General features: G+C 43.3%; 2 protein-coding genes across 2 annotated transcripts; both read right to left on the bottom strand.

Moving 5' to 3' along the window:
* Positions 1-2,829: 2,829 nt before the first annotated feature.
* Positions 2,830-3,777, bottom strand: LOC116095527 (putative olfactory receptor 2B3). Its single transcript, XM_031376879.1, has one exon. The coding sequence runs from the start codon at positions 3,775-3,777 to the stop codon at positions 2,830-2,832; it is 948 nt and encodes a 315-aa protein (XP_031232739.1).
* A 10,494-nt stretch (positions 3,778-14,271) lies between these two features.
* On the bottom strand, positions 14,272-15,219 carry LOC116095526 (olfactory receptor 2A5-like). Its single transcript, XM_031376878.1, has one exon. The coding sequence runs from the start codon at positions 15,217-15,219 to the stop codon at positions 14,272-14,274; it is 948 nt and encodes a 315-aa protein (XP_031232738.1).
* Positions 15,220-15,548: the final 329 nt, after the last annotated feature.

The following is a 15,548-nucleotide window of genomic DNA, read 5'->3' as shown; positions in this document are numbered from 1 at the left end:
GCTGGCCTTGAACCTTTGACTCTTCCTGCCTCTTTCTCCCAAGTTCTACAGTTACAGGCATGCATCACTGATGCCTAGATGTTAACAACCCATCTCTGTCTTACATACACACACACACAGAGAGAGAGAGAAAGAGAGAGAGAGAGAGAGAGAGAGAGAGAGAGAGAGAGAGACTGGGCAGTTTCTTCCTTTTGATTGACACAGAAAGGCACAGTTTCTCAAACAACTGAAAACATGATGTTTATGTTACTGAAGGGAGATCGGAGCTTATTAAACTAGTTCTTGGAGAGGTTAGGGGCACATAGCTAAAGCCCTACAACTACTATGCAAAGGAGATTGGATTCAAACCCTGTTGTGTACTCATCATCTCTTCCCATTACCACCCAAATGTTTATCCCCAGGGCATTCCTCACCCACACATTCCCTCCCAGCCTGACCTTAGTCTTGGCCTAAGCTCTTCTTTTCAAAGCTTCTATTTGAAGTCCCTTTTCCTAAATTTATGGTTCATTGCAAATGTCACTTCATTTTGCTGAAGGAAAAACCAAAACAAACTTTAACCTCACTGGCTAGGCTGACTAAATTTTGGAGACGACACAGCTGGGCATTACATTCTTTGCTTCCCACTGACTTTGGAGTAGGTGACATCTCTGCCGTATGAGTTAGGAATACTGGATAGCACAACCAACTCATCTAGTTTTTCTACCACTTTTCTCCTGTCTTTGAGATTTGGTGCCAGGCCATATGGACCAGTTTTTCTATGTGGTCTCTGCCGTCTCTCTCCCATTGTCCCTGCATCTCTCTTCAAACCCACATCCTTACTGCTTCCCAAAATGCATCCAGCAAATGGTCCCCTGTCACCATCTTCAGTGACATCTAGTTGGACAGAATCACTATTATCTTTATTGAAGTCTTCACTGCTTTTTTTGAGTACTGTTGACTAATAAATATTTGATAACTCTGATTGAGCACAGGAATCTGACCATGTCTCACTGAGGCACTTTTTGAAAGAACTTGCCTTGCCTATGAGTTGATGCTTTGAGATCTCAAAAACCACAGCTGAATTTGGGGTAGGAAAAGTCTGAGGTGCTAGTATGGATTATGGGATGCCAAAGATTAACAAATGCTGGGATGCCTTTGTTTCCTGTCTCCCGCCTCCTCACTTCCCGCCTCCCGCCTCCTGCTGGTAGGAAGAGTGGGTAAAGTGCCCTCTGCAAATCCAGCCTGTCTCCCTGAGTGTGATTCAGGACTCTATAGAGCAAATTTGCCTATGCCTTCCTTAAAGTACTAGGAACCATATGGAGCCATAACCTGGACTTTTGTACTGCTAGAAAACATCCAGCTATATTCCTACACCAGCTTCTTCAGTGCTGGGATTACAGGCATACCCCACCATGCCTACTGCCTCAGCCTCTAAAATTAAATACTGTAATAACATGACTGCTACTCAGTTCAGATTTGTGCAAAGGTTTATTAAAAGCTGCATCACATTGGGGTATTAATGGCCACAGCTTTGAGCAGTTCTAGCTGATATCATTAGCATGTCTTCAGGCAACATCTTGAGGGACTGCCATGTTTTCTTCAGGGCTTCATAGACTGAGTTGATGAGTTCCTAACTAAATCCACAGCAGCCTGAAATACAAGCAAATGCTAAACTTGCCATTGAGTATTCCTTTCTTATGGGCAGAATGGCTGCTTTCCCTGGGCTGAGATAGCCTCGGATGCTGCTTGACAACTGGGATATTAGGAACAGGATAGAACAGTGACGTTTATACAGAGATTCAATACATCAAGCATTTTCCACAGATCTTTACCTATTTTAATTTCTTGCAACAATCCCACAAGGTGTTTTGCTATAATTATTACTATCAGCCCAGTTTTATAGACAAGGCATCAACCTACAAAGTATGAGCTTGTAATCATGATGATATCATTGAGATGATGTGTCATCTGTCAATTGAGAAATGCCACAGTGGGGCATCTGCCGAGGGATCTGGTGAGTCATATATCCTGAGACCCCAGACAGGGATGCATCGACAGTGACCAATCCATATATATTATGCCTAATGTGATGTTTAACATTGTCAACTTCATGGAATCTAGAATCACCCAGGAGACAGCCTGTTAGCATGCCTGGGAGGGCTTGTCTAGATTGGGAGGTGGAATACACACCTTAACTGCACCATTCTGTAGACCAAGGTCCACAGAAAATTCAGGCTGAGTCTGAGCGTTCATTTTCCCCTTGCTTCCTGACCATACCTACAATGTGAGCAGCTGCCTCGGGCTCCTGCCGCCATCATTTATTTCCCCACCATGACAGGTCATATCCTAGAACTAAAAGTCAATATAACCCTTGCCTTCCTTTGGCTACTTCTGTCAGGGGATTTTTGCCACCATGAAAGGAGAAGTGAGGACACTTTCCCTTTCTCTGAAGACTGTTGTTGCTCCTGATGGTGATGCAGAAAAGTTATTGATTCCGAGCCCTCTGAGTTATCTTGTCTTAGCATCTTGAGTAGATTTAATGTGCTCAGTAATCACTCAACAGCAAATGTTAATGACACCTCATTTGTGTCTGAGCCTCTCCTGACCCAGGAAACAGAAATGAGTCAGATACTTGACGCTCTGTTTCCAGATGGAATCTTTGATGCTTGAGAATAGCCCACCCTTCGGGAACATTAGCGGGTCATAGCAGGAATCTGCCTTTGTGCACTATCTCCTTTATCCCTCAGTGAATGGTTCTTGCCCATCCTCTGTATGAGAAGGAGCAATAATAGAGGAGGACCACAGACTCTTCTTTCAGGCACTGTTGAAGCCTTCTGTGTTTGAAGGGCCTCACTTAGTGGCTCCTCCCCAGCCTGTTACTTTGAGGAAAGCCCTCTTCACATCTTTGTTTCTGAGGCTGTAGATTATAGGGTTGAGGAAGGCAGAGATGACATTGTAGAACAGAGCCAGTTTCTTGTCCCTCTCTGGGGAGGCATTGGCCCCAGGGTTCATGTACATAAACATGGCAGGTCCACAGAACATGGTGACCACGGTGATGTGAGAGGCACAAGTGGAAAAGGCCTTCAGTCGACCTTGGGCTGAGCGGATTCTCAGAATAGCGGCAAAGATGCAGACATAAGATGCCAGGATGAAGGAAAGAGGTACCAGGAGAAGGATAAAACCTAGGATAAAGTCTATCCGGTCATTGAGGGATGTGTCTGCACAGGCGAGCTTCAGAACAGCAGGGACCTCACAGAAGAAGTGATTGATCTCATTGGGGCCACAGTAGGGCAGCCTCATAGTGAAGACCGTGTAGATCAGAGAACAGCTGACACCCCATAGTCCACAAAAGACTACCATTGCCCCACACAGCCAAGGCCTCATGATAACCTTATATCTGAGTGGGTGGCAAATGGCTACATATCTATCATAGGCCATGACAGAGAACAACCAGCCCTCTGTGATGCCTAACACCAGAAAGATGTACATCTGAGCCACACACCCAGAATAGGAGATAGTTTTCTTCTGGCAGATGAGATGCACCAACATCTGGGGCACCGTGGTGGTGACATAGCTCATATCCAGCATGGAAAGGACACTGAGGAAGAAGTACATGGGTGTATGGAGACGGGAGTCCAGGTGGATCAAGGTGACAATGAGCCCATTGCCCACAAGTGTAGAGAGGTAGAGGAGGAAGAAGACATTGAAGAGGATTATATTAAGTTGGAAATTCTTGGAGAAACCCAGAAGGATGAACTCAGACACGGAGCTGCGGTTCTCATAGGAGAAGCCTTGCATTCTTCCACTATAGAAAGAAACGAACCTAATGGGGCAGCTTAGAATGCACAGTTAGACACTTTGCCCATCCCAAAACCTTAATCTTTCTTGGGATTGATGTCAGTTCTGAGACTGAGGTCTAAAAGTTCAGGATATTTAGTGGCTCAGGCTAGAACCTCCAGAACATCTTTTCCCTTCACTATCCTGCACACACACAAATGTCTCCTGCTTCCCCCTCTGTTGAGACTTGCCCTTACACACTTCACTGTTTCTCATCTCCCTGGTGCAGGCTACAGAGAGGAAAGAAGAGGATGAGACACTCTTCCCCTCCTGTGTGAAGGCATATGTCCAGAACCCTTTCTATGAACATCTGAGAGAGTTGGAGATGTGGAGAGAATATACAACTTCAAAAACAGAAGAAGTTCTTAAGTACATTTTACTTGTATATGTGTTTGTCGATCCCCTGGAAGCTTTTGACACTTTCTTTTAAGTAGAGTCACTCAACAGTTCTGCCCTTACACACCCCTAAGCAAGAACCTTCCTGCTTGACTCTATAAGCTGACTTCTACTTAAGACAGTATGATAGCTACTTTCCATGCTTTGAGGCAGATGTCAGAGTGTGCTGGGTTCTGAGGGGTGAACTGGGCTGTAAATGACTAAGATGAGATGTCAGGACCAGGACATAGGGTTGGAGGAGTTTTAACTAAGATGGAAATTGGTTAGAGCATGTATACACCAAAGGAAGAGACAACAAAAGGAGAGAAGTGATGTATCAAGAACTAAGAACAAGTTCCATTAGTGCCAGGCCTACTAGGGCAGGGATGAAGGGACAGAGGTGAGGACGAGGTGGACACAGATGCATGTGACTGTGCCTTTCAGAAAGCTCAAGTCCACATTCCAACAGACCAGCTTCAGGGACTCTTCATGGCAGCTTTCGTACATAGTGAGGAAGATCTCACCAAGGGGGTTGGAAATCAGATGCCCCAGTCTCAGCTGAATTAAACAACTGGCTGGTACCAACAACACAGATGCTACAGCACAAATTTAGAATCTCTCCTCACACCTGACTAAAACATTCAACTGTACCTAGTCATGGTGGCAGTCCACATCTGTGGTCCTAACATCCAGAAGGCTGAGATAAGAGGGTCTTGAGTTCAAGGCCAGGCAGGAGTCACAGAGAGATCAAGAGCAGGCTGAGGTAATAGTGAATCCCTGATTCAATAAAAAGAATTGTCAAACCATAGGAAGCTCAGTTGAGACCACAGGTTATTGGGAGAGAGCTGAGGACTTACACCAGGTGAGTATAGAGGATCCTAAAGGTCAGCATGAGGCTACATCATTGAGAAAGGATCCTGGTAGATCTGGGCTGGTGGTCTGTGTCTGCGATAGCCAGGTCATGTGCCGAACAGCATGCTCATTCCTGGATGGTAACTTAAGGGGCCTGTGGACAAATCAAAACAGGCTATGAAGAAAGATCAGGAGGCAATGTTGAATGGAGAAGAGTTGAAACAAAGAGGGACATTTCTTCTATAGAGCTGAGAGGGAAGAGAAAAGGACTTTGCCACGTATGTCTCTTCTCTTGTCCTCCAGTTTCCCCTAAACCTGGTGCCTGAGCTACTGCAGAAAGTCCTAATAGACATCTCATTGACAGTCCCTGCTAAAAACTGACTGAAATGTGAGGCAGAGTAGAGAAAATGAAGGGTGGTACAGAAGGGTGATCAGAAGGGCCAGGAAAAGGTAAAGGGGAGGGGGAGGGTCAGTCCAATTGTGATCACCTGAGCTGGAGGCATTCCAGAGAGAATGGTAGGGTGCCAGGCTCTATCTACTCTGCTATTGTTCATCTCCAATGACAGTGCATGCTCCCTCCTAGTCCCAATGTCTGTCTCAAGTTGCCTGACTCTCATAAAGCCTAAAATAGGATTTTTGAGCCATTACTGTTACTTGCCATCTCCATCCTCACCCTCAGTACCAGTCCTCTTGCACCATACCTCCATCTAAGGATCCAAACCTGGGAAGGCAGAAGAAAGCTCACTGCTTCCTCTCCACAGAAGCAGCACCCCCTCCCTCCAGCCTTCTCTGTCACAGCTAAATAACATAACAACAAATACAGAGATGAAAAGAAGCAGAGAGAACCGCACTGAGACACCACTGACCAGAGGAGGACAGAGATCCAAAGCTTAGCGAGAAGAGCAGAAACCAGGGATGAAATGTTTGAGGTGAGTGGAAGGGACTGGAAGCAGGCAGTTATGGGGCAAACAGATGGGGGCAAGGGACATGAATGGGAGATAGGATGGGGTGATGGAGACAGATCAGGTAGGACTGTGAGGACTGTATGTCTCAGGCAACCTCTGTGGCTCCCTTCCTTACCTGACCCAGGCTCTGTGTGAAGGTTGATCTATGAGTGTGTGAGGTTTTCCTTTAACATTCTGCTCCCGGTCCTCAGGGAGGATGAAGCTGAAGCTTCTTAATGAGTGAGTCTTCTGTGCCTTCGGGTCCTCTGGGTCCCACTGCAACCCTCTCAGACCCTGAGCACACATTTCAACTCTTCCATTTAGTACAGAAGACCTACCTAGCCAACCCTCTTGATCCTCTCAACCCCAAGTCCCCCTCCCTGTTCCCAAGTCATTTCCTTTTCCTCCTTTTCTGTCAATGGGGATGAATGTGTAAAGATTAAATAGAGTAAATGCATGGGATAAGAAATAAATGCCAGGGTGGGGTCTGGGGATGTGGTAGGTAACTTGTTGACCAAGCATAAGGACCTGAGTTCAGTGCCCAGAGTCTATCCTTGTAAAAGTCAGACTTGGTGATGTGTACTTGTAATTACAAAGACGTGGAAGCAAAGATTGCAGGATCTTTAGCATTTGCTCACCACATAGCCTAGCCTAATTGGGGAGCTCCAGACTGATGAGATCTATCTGTCTCCAAATAAGATAGATCTGGGTAATGACCTAAGGATAGTACCAAGCCTCTTTATGTATGCACACATATACCTGCATATACATGGGAACATGCAGCTGCTTATACATGCAAATATATACCTGTGTATACATGCAAACATGCACCCGTGTATTCATGTGAACATGCACATATACACAGCAAAGACTTATAAGGGTGAATGCTGAACAGACATGTCAGGGAAGCTTTCCATGGATCATAAGAAAAAGAACATGTTCCTCAGGGGATGTAGGTTCACACTATAGATCTCTGCTCAGCCCCTCAACTCTCTCATTCTCTCTATTGTGCTCTGCTAGGAACTGGGCTATGTTGTGTGCTAAAATTTGATAGCCCTGAAATACTTTGAATTTCTGGAGGGAAAGGACTATGACTCAAGCAACGATGGGATCTTTCATTGAACTTAGGCCAAGATGAGGTAATGATAAATACTCTACATGAGAGCAAAAGGCAGGAAGACCTGAAATCAAATTCTGGTTCTACCACTTAATAAGGGTATAGTAGTTGACAAGAGGCCAACCCTCTATACCTCAGTTTTTACAATAGCAAAATGAAGCAATAATAGAACAGGACAGTTTATAGGGCTAAATATGAGCATATATGAAACAGATGTAGTAAATATGCATATAATTTAGGCTGGATCTGATGGTCTAATTTATTTATTCCAGTGGGTGCTCATAAATATGTCCATACTGGATTTCGAGGTAGCATAGAGAGATGACGCCATGGGTTGCTAAGAACCTTGGATTGGGAAAGTCAGGACTTTGAAGTGTGGGGACCTTGAGTGCCAGGATAAGGTGCTTAGGGCTTAAGAAGGCCGTGGTGGGACCTGGAGGACTCCAAAGCACAGAAGGCATATAAAACATGGAAATAGGGTCTGGGAGATGGTTTGGATTAAGTTTCTGCCACTGAGCCAACTGGTGAGCATCAAGTTCTGTAAGAGATTCTACTCTCCCTCAAGAAAGATAGGGATGGGTGGAGCTATATCATTGCTGGATCATTAGTGAAGCTTTTCAGTAAATTACCTGAGACACAATCATACAGAAATTTCCTAGTCCTCTGGTTCTTACAATCATTCTGACCCCTCTTCCATGATGGTCCCAAGCCTTAGGTGTGAAGTTTGTGTTGTAGATACATTAACTGGGACTGGACATGCCACAATCATTTGCATTTTAACCAATTGTGGTTTTCTGTAATGGTCACCATCTGCTGCAAAGAGACACTTCTTTGGAGGGATGGGATCTACAGTTATCTGTGAATAAAGCACAGTTGCTCTGATTTAGGTCTGACTAATGACCCTCACATGTTCACTATATGACCTTGTATCCCGGACCCGCGGGAACTAGTTATTCCGTGGGTTTCGAGGGGAACTAGACCTGGAATAGAATGAGCGAAAAAAGGAGAGGAAGGCCTTGCAAATCTTTTGTCAAAGCCTCGTTTAACGGTAGCTAGTGGTCAGTATTTATGCATTACAAAAAGAAAAAATGAGGAGGTGGTGAGGGGGACAAAGGATGAGAAAGGGGACATCTGGACGGATGTTTGATAAGGGGTCCCGAGACGTCTTGCAGCCTTATCTCGGGAGGTTGTCTCTGGGAAACTGAATCCAAGCATCTTCCAGCAGGGCAAAGTAAACATTTCCTCAGGAGAAGCTGCTTGATTTAATACCTTCTCAGAGGAGAAGGTACTGTAAAACTTTTCCTGGGAAGGGAAGTGCCTGCTTCTCACTCTCGGGGGTTGGGGGGGGGGGAAGGTGTTTGGTTCCCAGGCCTCTTGGCCCTGGGTGTCTCCACCAGAGCTGAGATCATCAGCGGGTTTGAACTAGAGAATGCTTTTGGTTTCCAACAACCTTGGACAGTTTTCGTGATAATATTTATTGCATTGTTATATACAATTATTTTACATGTTCTTGAGAGTCATTTTTTGATCAACATTTTAAATAGATGTGTCAATTTCTAGCTGTCTTTCCTTGTCACGTCTTGGTTTGGGTATGAGAAGAATGTATTGAAAGTTCTACCTTCTTTTTTTCTGCTTTGAAATTTAGAAAGGTAGGTGTTGAACTTTATAAGTTGGGCAGAGTTGTCCATCTGGTCCTTTAGCTCTTCTTCTGCAAAATGGTTAAATTACTAATTAAATTATGTAATGTGCTGTGTTTTGATTTTCTGTTCCCTTTTGAAACAATTCTAGTACTCTTATCTTTCTAAATGTGACACACTTTAAGGCCTGAACTATTGAGTCATATTAGTAGTAGTATTGCCCTATATCCTTTGTGTAGGGCATGTAGTGACAGTCCCTCTTTCATTGCAATTTTAGTAATTTATCTCTTCTCCCTTCTTTTTCTATGACTAGTCTCATGTTTGTTAATTTCATTGATCTTTAAAGAAACAATTTTTTTTTTAATTTTTCATTCACTTCCTCGGGTATTTTCTACTCCCCATTACATTTGTCTCCATTTGAACCTTTGTCTCCATGCTACCTGGCTTCCTGTTTTGTTCTTTGTTTGTTTGATTGATTGATTGATTGATTGATTGATTGATTGATTGATGAAATAAGGTTTTGCACTGTATCCAGGATGAGCCTCAGATTCCCAGAAATTCTCCTGCTGCAGTACTCTTGGTGCTGAACTTCCAGGCATGAACCACCACACCTGAAGGGTAGTGAGCTGAGGTTGTCAGAATCACCATCCTCTTCCTCTCCCTCCTCAACATGAGATTTTACAATATAAGATTTTCCTGTAAGCATCACTCTTGCTGAAATGGGTATTATTTGTATCTTGCAACATTTACTAATTTAAAAATATTAGCTCTAGGAGATTTTACCTTTAATTTTTACAAATATATGTATTATATGTAAATGGTTGTTTTATCTACATATACACCAGAACACCAGAAGAGGGCATCAGATCCCATGGAACTGTAGTGATAGATGGTTGTGAGCTGCTATGTGCTGAGAATTATAGAACAAATAATAGCCTTAACCATTGAAGTATCTCTCCAGCCCCCATTGAAAAGTTTGACTCCTTTTTCTTTCTTTCTTCCTTTCTTTCTTTCATTCTTTTTTATAGAGAGGGTCTCTAGGTAGCTCTGACTGTCCTGGAACTCACTGTGCAGACCAGACTGGCCTCAAACTCACAGGGATCAACCTGCCTCTGCTTCCCAAGTTCTGAGATTAAAAGTATGTACCATCAATGTCTGGCTGGGCTGTAGGGTTTTAAAAAAATAATAATTTTGCTTTGTTGTTGCTTTGTTCTGTTTTGTTTTACCAGGAACTAGAGAAAATACATCCAAGTCATTTGCATTTGAGATAACTTTATGCAAATGTATTTGAATACATCTTAGCAGTTCTTTCTTTTCAAGGGATTCAAGGCCAAGATACAGGTCATACTCTGTAAGATTTCTTTCTGTCTTTTAAATTTTTATTGAATTTTATATTCTCATACAGTATATCCCAACCACAGTTTTCCCTCCTTCCACTCCTCCTAACTCTCCACTTCCTCCCTCTGGATCCACTCCCCTTCTTCAGAAAAGAGCAGGATTCTAAGAAATGATAGTCAAATATGACAAAACAAAATACAATAAGACAAAGTAAAAGCCCTCATATTGATGCTAGACAAGGCAACCCAATAGGAGGAAAAGAGTCCCAAGAGCAGGAAAAAGAGTCAGAGATACACTTGTTCCCATTGGTAGGAGTCCCACAGAAACAGCAAGCAGACAACCATAGCTTATACATAGAGGATCTGGTGTAGACAGGCCCTGTGCTTGCTGCTTCAGTCTCTATGGGCTTAAAATGCACTCTGCTTAGTTGATTCAGGGCCCCAAGTCCTCTGGTATCCTCCATCCCCTCTGACCCCTACAATCTTTCCTCTCCTTCTTCTGTGGAGTTCCCTGATCTCTGAAAGGAGACACCCAGTGGAGACCTCCTTAGACTCCCTCTCTATAGTGTCTGGCTGTGGGTCTCTGCATCCATTCCCATCTGCTGCTAGAGGAAGCCTCTCTGATGATGACTGGACAAGGCACCTATCTAAAAGTATAGCAGAATATCATTAGAAATTATTTTGTTTTGTTTTGTTTTACTTTTGATAGTTGTGTTTGATTCTACCCCAGATCTCTGGGGCTATCCAGTCTTTATTTCTTACAGTTTGATGACCTTTTTTTGCTTCTGGGGCCAGAGTTGAATGCCTCATCCATAGTATTAAGAATTCTTAAACTCTCATGGTCTGAAAATAACTAGAAAACTTCCTGAAGAAACTCACAGGCTGTTTTGTGAATAGGTGAGAAGACAGTAGGGAAGTGAGGGTGGGTATCTGGACCAGCCTATGCAGATATCTGAGAAGTTGGTAATAACAGAGCAAAGGCATCTCGTTGGGAGGTGACGAAGTTGGATGGGCCTGCTGTGGGTTTTCAGTGCCTTGAGAACTCTAAAAGCCCCTTTCATCTCCACAGATGTCCCACATGCCCTTCTAATGACCCCAGAGCATTTTTCTTGACAAGTTCCCAAGAAACACAATGAGCATGCATCACTGGCAACTCTATCTATAGATGCCAAGGCTCCTCTTCCCCAGGGCTTTTCTCCTTCAAGGCTGAGTCTTTCAGGCAGCAAACCCACCCTGGAGACTTCTCTTCAACAGTTCCACATCACCCTGAGAGCCAGTGTTCTTTAATGCTTGGGGACATTAGCAGCTTTGTAAGCCATAATTGCTTTCTATGCTGGAGAAAGTTGCTAATGAGCAAAGCACACTTTTATCATTTATTGGTCTTTGGGGATTTTTTGTAACATTTCAGCCATTCTTAGTCTATCTTTAAAACTTTATTTTTAGTTTTCTCTATTAAACATTTTTATTGTTTTAAAAATGTATACAATATATTTTGATCCTCTTCCAACTCCCTACCCACCCAACTTCATATTCTTTCTCTCTCAAAAAAGTCAAAACAAACAAATTATATTAAAAAATATAAAAGAAACATATACACAGCACACACACATACTCACACACACACACACAGACACACAACCATAAAACTTCTTTCAACCAGTTAAGAATACCTGAGATGTTTTTAAATTTAATCTTGTGTTTATGTGACAAATGCTGATTTAAAAGATTTTGTTTGTGTTTCTTTTTGCTAACAATTAATAATTTCTCTGAAATTAAAATTATAGAAAAAATTTTAATCCAGAAATTATTTATTTAATTTCATATGTATGGATGCTTTGCTTTCATGCATGTTTATGCAATATATGCCTGCTTGGTTCTCTCAGAGGCCAGAAGAAGGCATCAGATTTTCTGAAATTGAGTTACAGGTCATGAGTTACCATGTGAATACTAGGAATTGAACCTAGGTCTTCTGCAAGAACAGCAAGTGTTCTAAACTGAGTCACCTGTCCAGCCCTTGATAGAAATTTGATTTGGTTTGAAACACCAGAAATGGTTTGTTTCATGATTGATATGGCAGCTGATGAGTGTGTACCACTAAATATCCCTCCCTCTCTCCCCCTTCTCCCCCACCCCAGTCTCTCTCTCTCTCTCTCTCTCTCTCTCTCTCTCTCTCTCTCTCTCTCTGTGCTGAAAGCATGACTCTGTGCAGTCAGTGGCTACCATGATTATCCCCATAATGCCTGACCAAACAATGAATTTGACCTTTGTACTGGCTGGTTTTGTGTGTCAACTTGACACAGGCTGGAGATATCACAGAGAAGGGAGCTTCAGTTGGGGAAGTGCCTCCATGAGATCCAGCTGTGGGGTATTTTCTCAATTAATGATCAAGGGGGTAGGGCCCCTTGTGGGTGGTGCCATCCCTGGGCTGGAAGTCTTGGGTTCTATGAGAGAGCAGGCTGAGCAAGCCAGGGGAAGCAAGCCAGTAAGGAACATCACTCCATGGCCTCTGCATCAGCTCCTGCTTTCTGACCTGCTTGAGTTCCAGTCCTGACTTCCTTTGTGATAAACACCAATGTGGAAGTAAGCTGAATAAACCCTTTCCTCCCCATCTTGCTTCTTGGTCATGATGTTTGTGCAGGAATAGAAACCCTGACTAAGACAACCTTCACATCAGAGGTTGAGAAACAGGAACATCTGTTAATACTTGAATGGCTCCCATTGTTTAAATTTTAAGCCCTGCTCTCATTTGAGGTTTAAAACAATTTATAGTATGGCCAATAGTACATAGTTACCACCCCCATTTGAGTTCAAAAGGGACTGGATTCTGAAGAGTATAATTGCTTTTTCTTAAGATTTCAACAAATTAAGCCAAGATCAAAACCCAGGGTCCTTCCTCCTGCCTCATGTCTCTCTGGCTGCAGAAGACATCAAGGGAAAATCAGCTGTTGAAAGTGAAAGCCACAATTGAGACAGGCACAATGGAAATAGGAGAGGAGCCCACGACTGTGAAGATCTGAGAGCAGAGCTGACCAACTCAAAACAAAGATAAGAATGGAACTAGGAAGGAACTCTCCCACCAAACACGTATTGAGACATTGTTTGGGACCACGCGTGGTCTATTCACTCAGATGCAGAATGCCACTGTGGAACAGCTGGAAGGGCTGACTTCTCAACAGAGCTCCAGACTTGAGGGATCTGGCCCTGCAGTTATGACCTTAGAATAAGAACCTTTTTCTTTTTTGACACAGGGTCTCACGATATAATTCTCACTGTCCCTGAACTCTCTGTAGATCAGGCTTGCCCTCAAATTCATGGAACTCCATCTTCCTCTGCCCCCCGAGTGCTGGGATCAAAGGTGTGTGCTGCCACCACCCCAGCTAGGGTTCTTTTTAGCCTTCCTTAGTAGTAGCTTTACATTGTCTCAGATAAGCCTCAGAATTCTCCCTGGGACATTTCAGAGTAATGTGGCAACCTTGGAACTAGACCCTGGGTTCCAACCTCTGCCACGTTACTTTCAGCCTGATGACATTTAGAAAATTAATGTTTTTGTGTTCCAGTGTCTTTATTTTTATGAAGGAGATATTACACACCTCTAGAGTTAATATGTAAATTAAAACAATAAATACATATCAGTCAGGCAGCAGAGAGAGGGAGTACATCTGTATTTTCAGAAATCCAGGAGGCTGATTATTTAAGTTCAAAAACAGGCAAGGCAATATAGTGAGACCTCCCCCAACCCCCCCCACACACACCTCAAGATGAAGAAAAGGAGGAAGAAGAAGAAAGAAAAATGAAAATGAAAACCACCACAAAAAAAAAGAATAAAAAAAAAGAAGGCCATGTAAATCATTGAGTGACTGTTATACAAAAGGAACCTTAGTTATTATCATTTGGACATAATGAATACCACAGAAAACATTTGACAACTGGAAATTAAACCCCCAAGAAGTGAGATGAATGCTCCAACCCAATGTGACTTTTCCAAAGCCATAGAAGGTGAATGGCATGGCTAAGTCTTGGGCACAATTCTTTGAGTCCTTTCCTAATGGATCCATTAGTAAATTCATGTGAAATGTTCTTTTCTTGTGTCTCCCTAATCCTGAGAATCCTCTCTCATTCCTTCCAAGAACCTCAGTGAACTTGTGGGCGGCACACCTAAGAGGCCAGAGGCACTGCAGACAGCCTCACTCTTCTTACTGGGTCTCTTCACCTCTTCCAATTAACTTGAGAAAAGCCCTCTTTACATCCTTGTTCCGGAGACTATAAATAATGGGGTTAAGGAAGGCAGAAATGACATTATAGAACAAGGCCAACTTCTTGTCATCTTCCGGGGAGGCTTCAGAGCCAGGTCTCATGTACATGACCATGCATGGAACACAGAACATAGTGACCACGGTGATGTGTGACGCACAGGTGGAGAAGGCCTTCATCCGTCCTTGGGTAGAGCGAATCCTTAGAATGGCTATGAAGATCCGAACATATGAAGCCAAGATGAGGGATAATGGGATCAGAAGCAAGATGAAACCCAGGATGAAGTCCACTTGGTCATTGAGGGATGTGTCTGCACAGGCCAACTTCAAGACAGCGGGGATTTCACAAAAGAAATGGTTGATCTCATTGGGGCCACAGTAGGGAAGATTCATTGCAAAGACTGTGTAGACAAGGGCACAGATGAGGCCACAAAGGGCAGAACTGGCTACCAGAGTTATGCATAGGGTTTGGCTCATCTTGACTCCATAGTGGAGTGGATAACATATAGCAACATATCTGTCATAGGCCATAGCTGCAAAAATCCAGGTCTCAGTGATGCCTAGTGTCAAGAAAATATACATCTGGATCACACACCCAGTGTAAGAGATGGTCTTATTCTTGCCTACTAGATGAGCCAACATCTGGGGCACTGTTGTGGTGGCATAACTCAGATCCAGGAGAGAGAGAATGCTGAGGAAGAAGTACATGGGTGTGTGGAGACGAGCATCTATTCTAATCAGGGTAACAATGAGTCCATTACCCAAGACTGTAAATAAGTAGAGGAAGAGGAAGAAGAAGAAAAGGATCCAATTGGTCCTGGGGTTTCTGGAGAAGCCCAAGAGGATGAACTCAGTTACAAAGCTGTGATTTCTCCAGCTTCGACTGTGCATGGCCTTCCTTCTGAGGAGAGAAGAGGACATATGACTGTTCTCCTTGCTAGAATTTGCAAAATCCATGATAGAATTCTTTGTAAAACCCATAGATAGGGAACTGAAAGTAAAATACTTACCTCCATGCCCTGGCAGTAATCTATCCAAATTAGCCTTGCCACACTCTAGGTACTTAGTAGAAATTCCACTAAGTACTTTTTAGGTTGTCCAGCTAACTACCCCAATAAACACCAGGGTTCCTGTGAGAAACTGTAAAGGACAGAAGTCTTATGTCAAAGAAAACACACACACACACCTTAAACAAGTCAAAAGGAGGAGGCAAGGAATGC

This window comes from Mastomys coucha, unplaced genomic scaffold (genome assembly GCF_008632895.1).
Source record: "Mastomys coucha isolate ucsf_1 unplaced genomic scaffold, UCSF_Mcou_1 pScaffold18, whole genome shotgun sequence".
NCBI classification, from domain to species: Eukaryota; Metazoa; Chordata; class Mammalia; order Rodentia; family Muridae; genus Mastomys; species Mastomys coucha.
Note: the sequence above shows the minus strand (reverse complement) of the source record. Positions and strands in the feature narration are given on the sequence as shown.

Coding starts and splice junctions, on each gene's coding strand:
- LOC116095527 (XM_031376879.1), bottom strand. CDS start 3,777: ATGCAAGGCTTCTCCTATGAGAACCGCAGCTCCGTGTCTGAGTTCATC.
- LOC116095526 (XM_031376878.1), bottom strand. CDS start 15,219: ATGCACAGTCGAAGCTGGAGAAATCACAGCTTTGTAACTGAGTTCATC.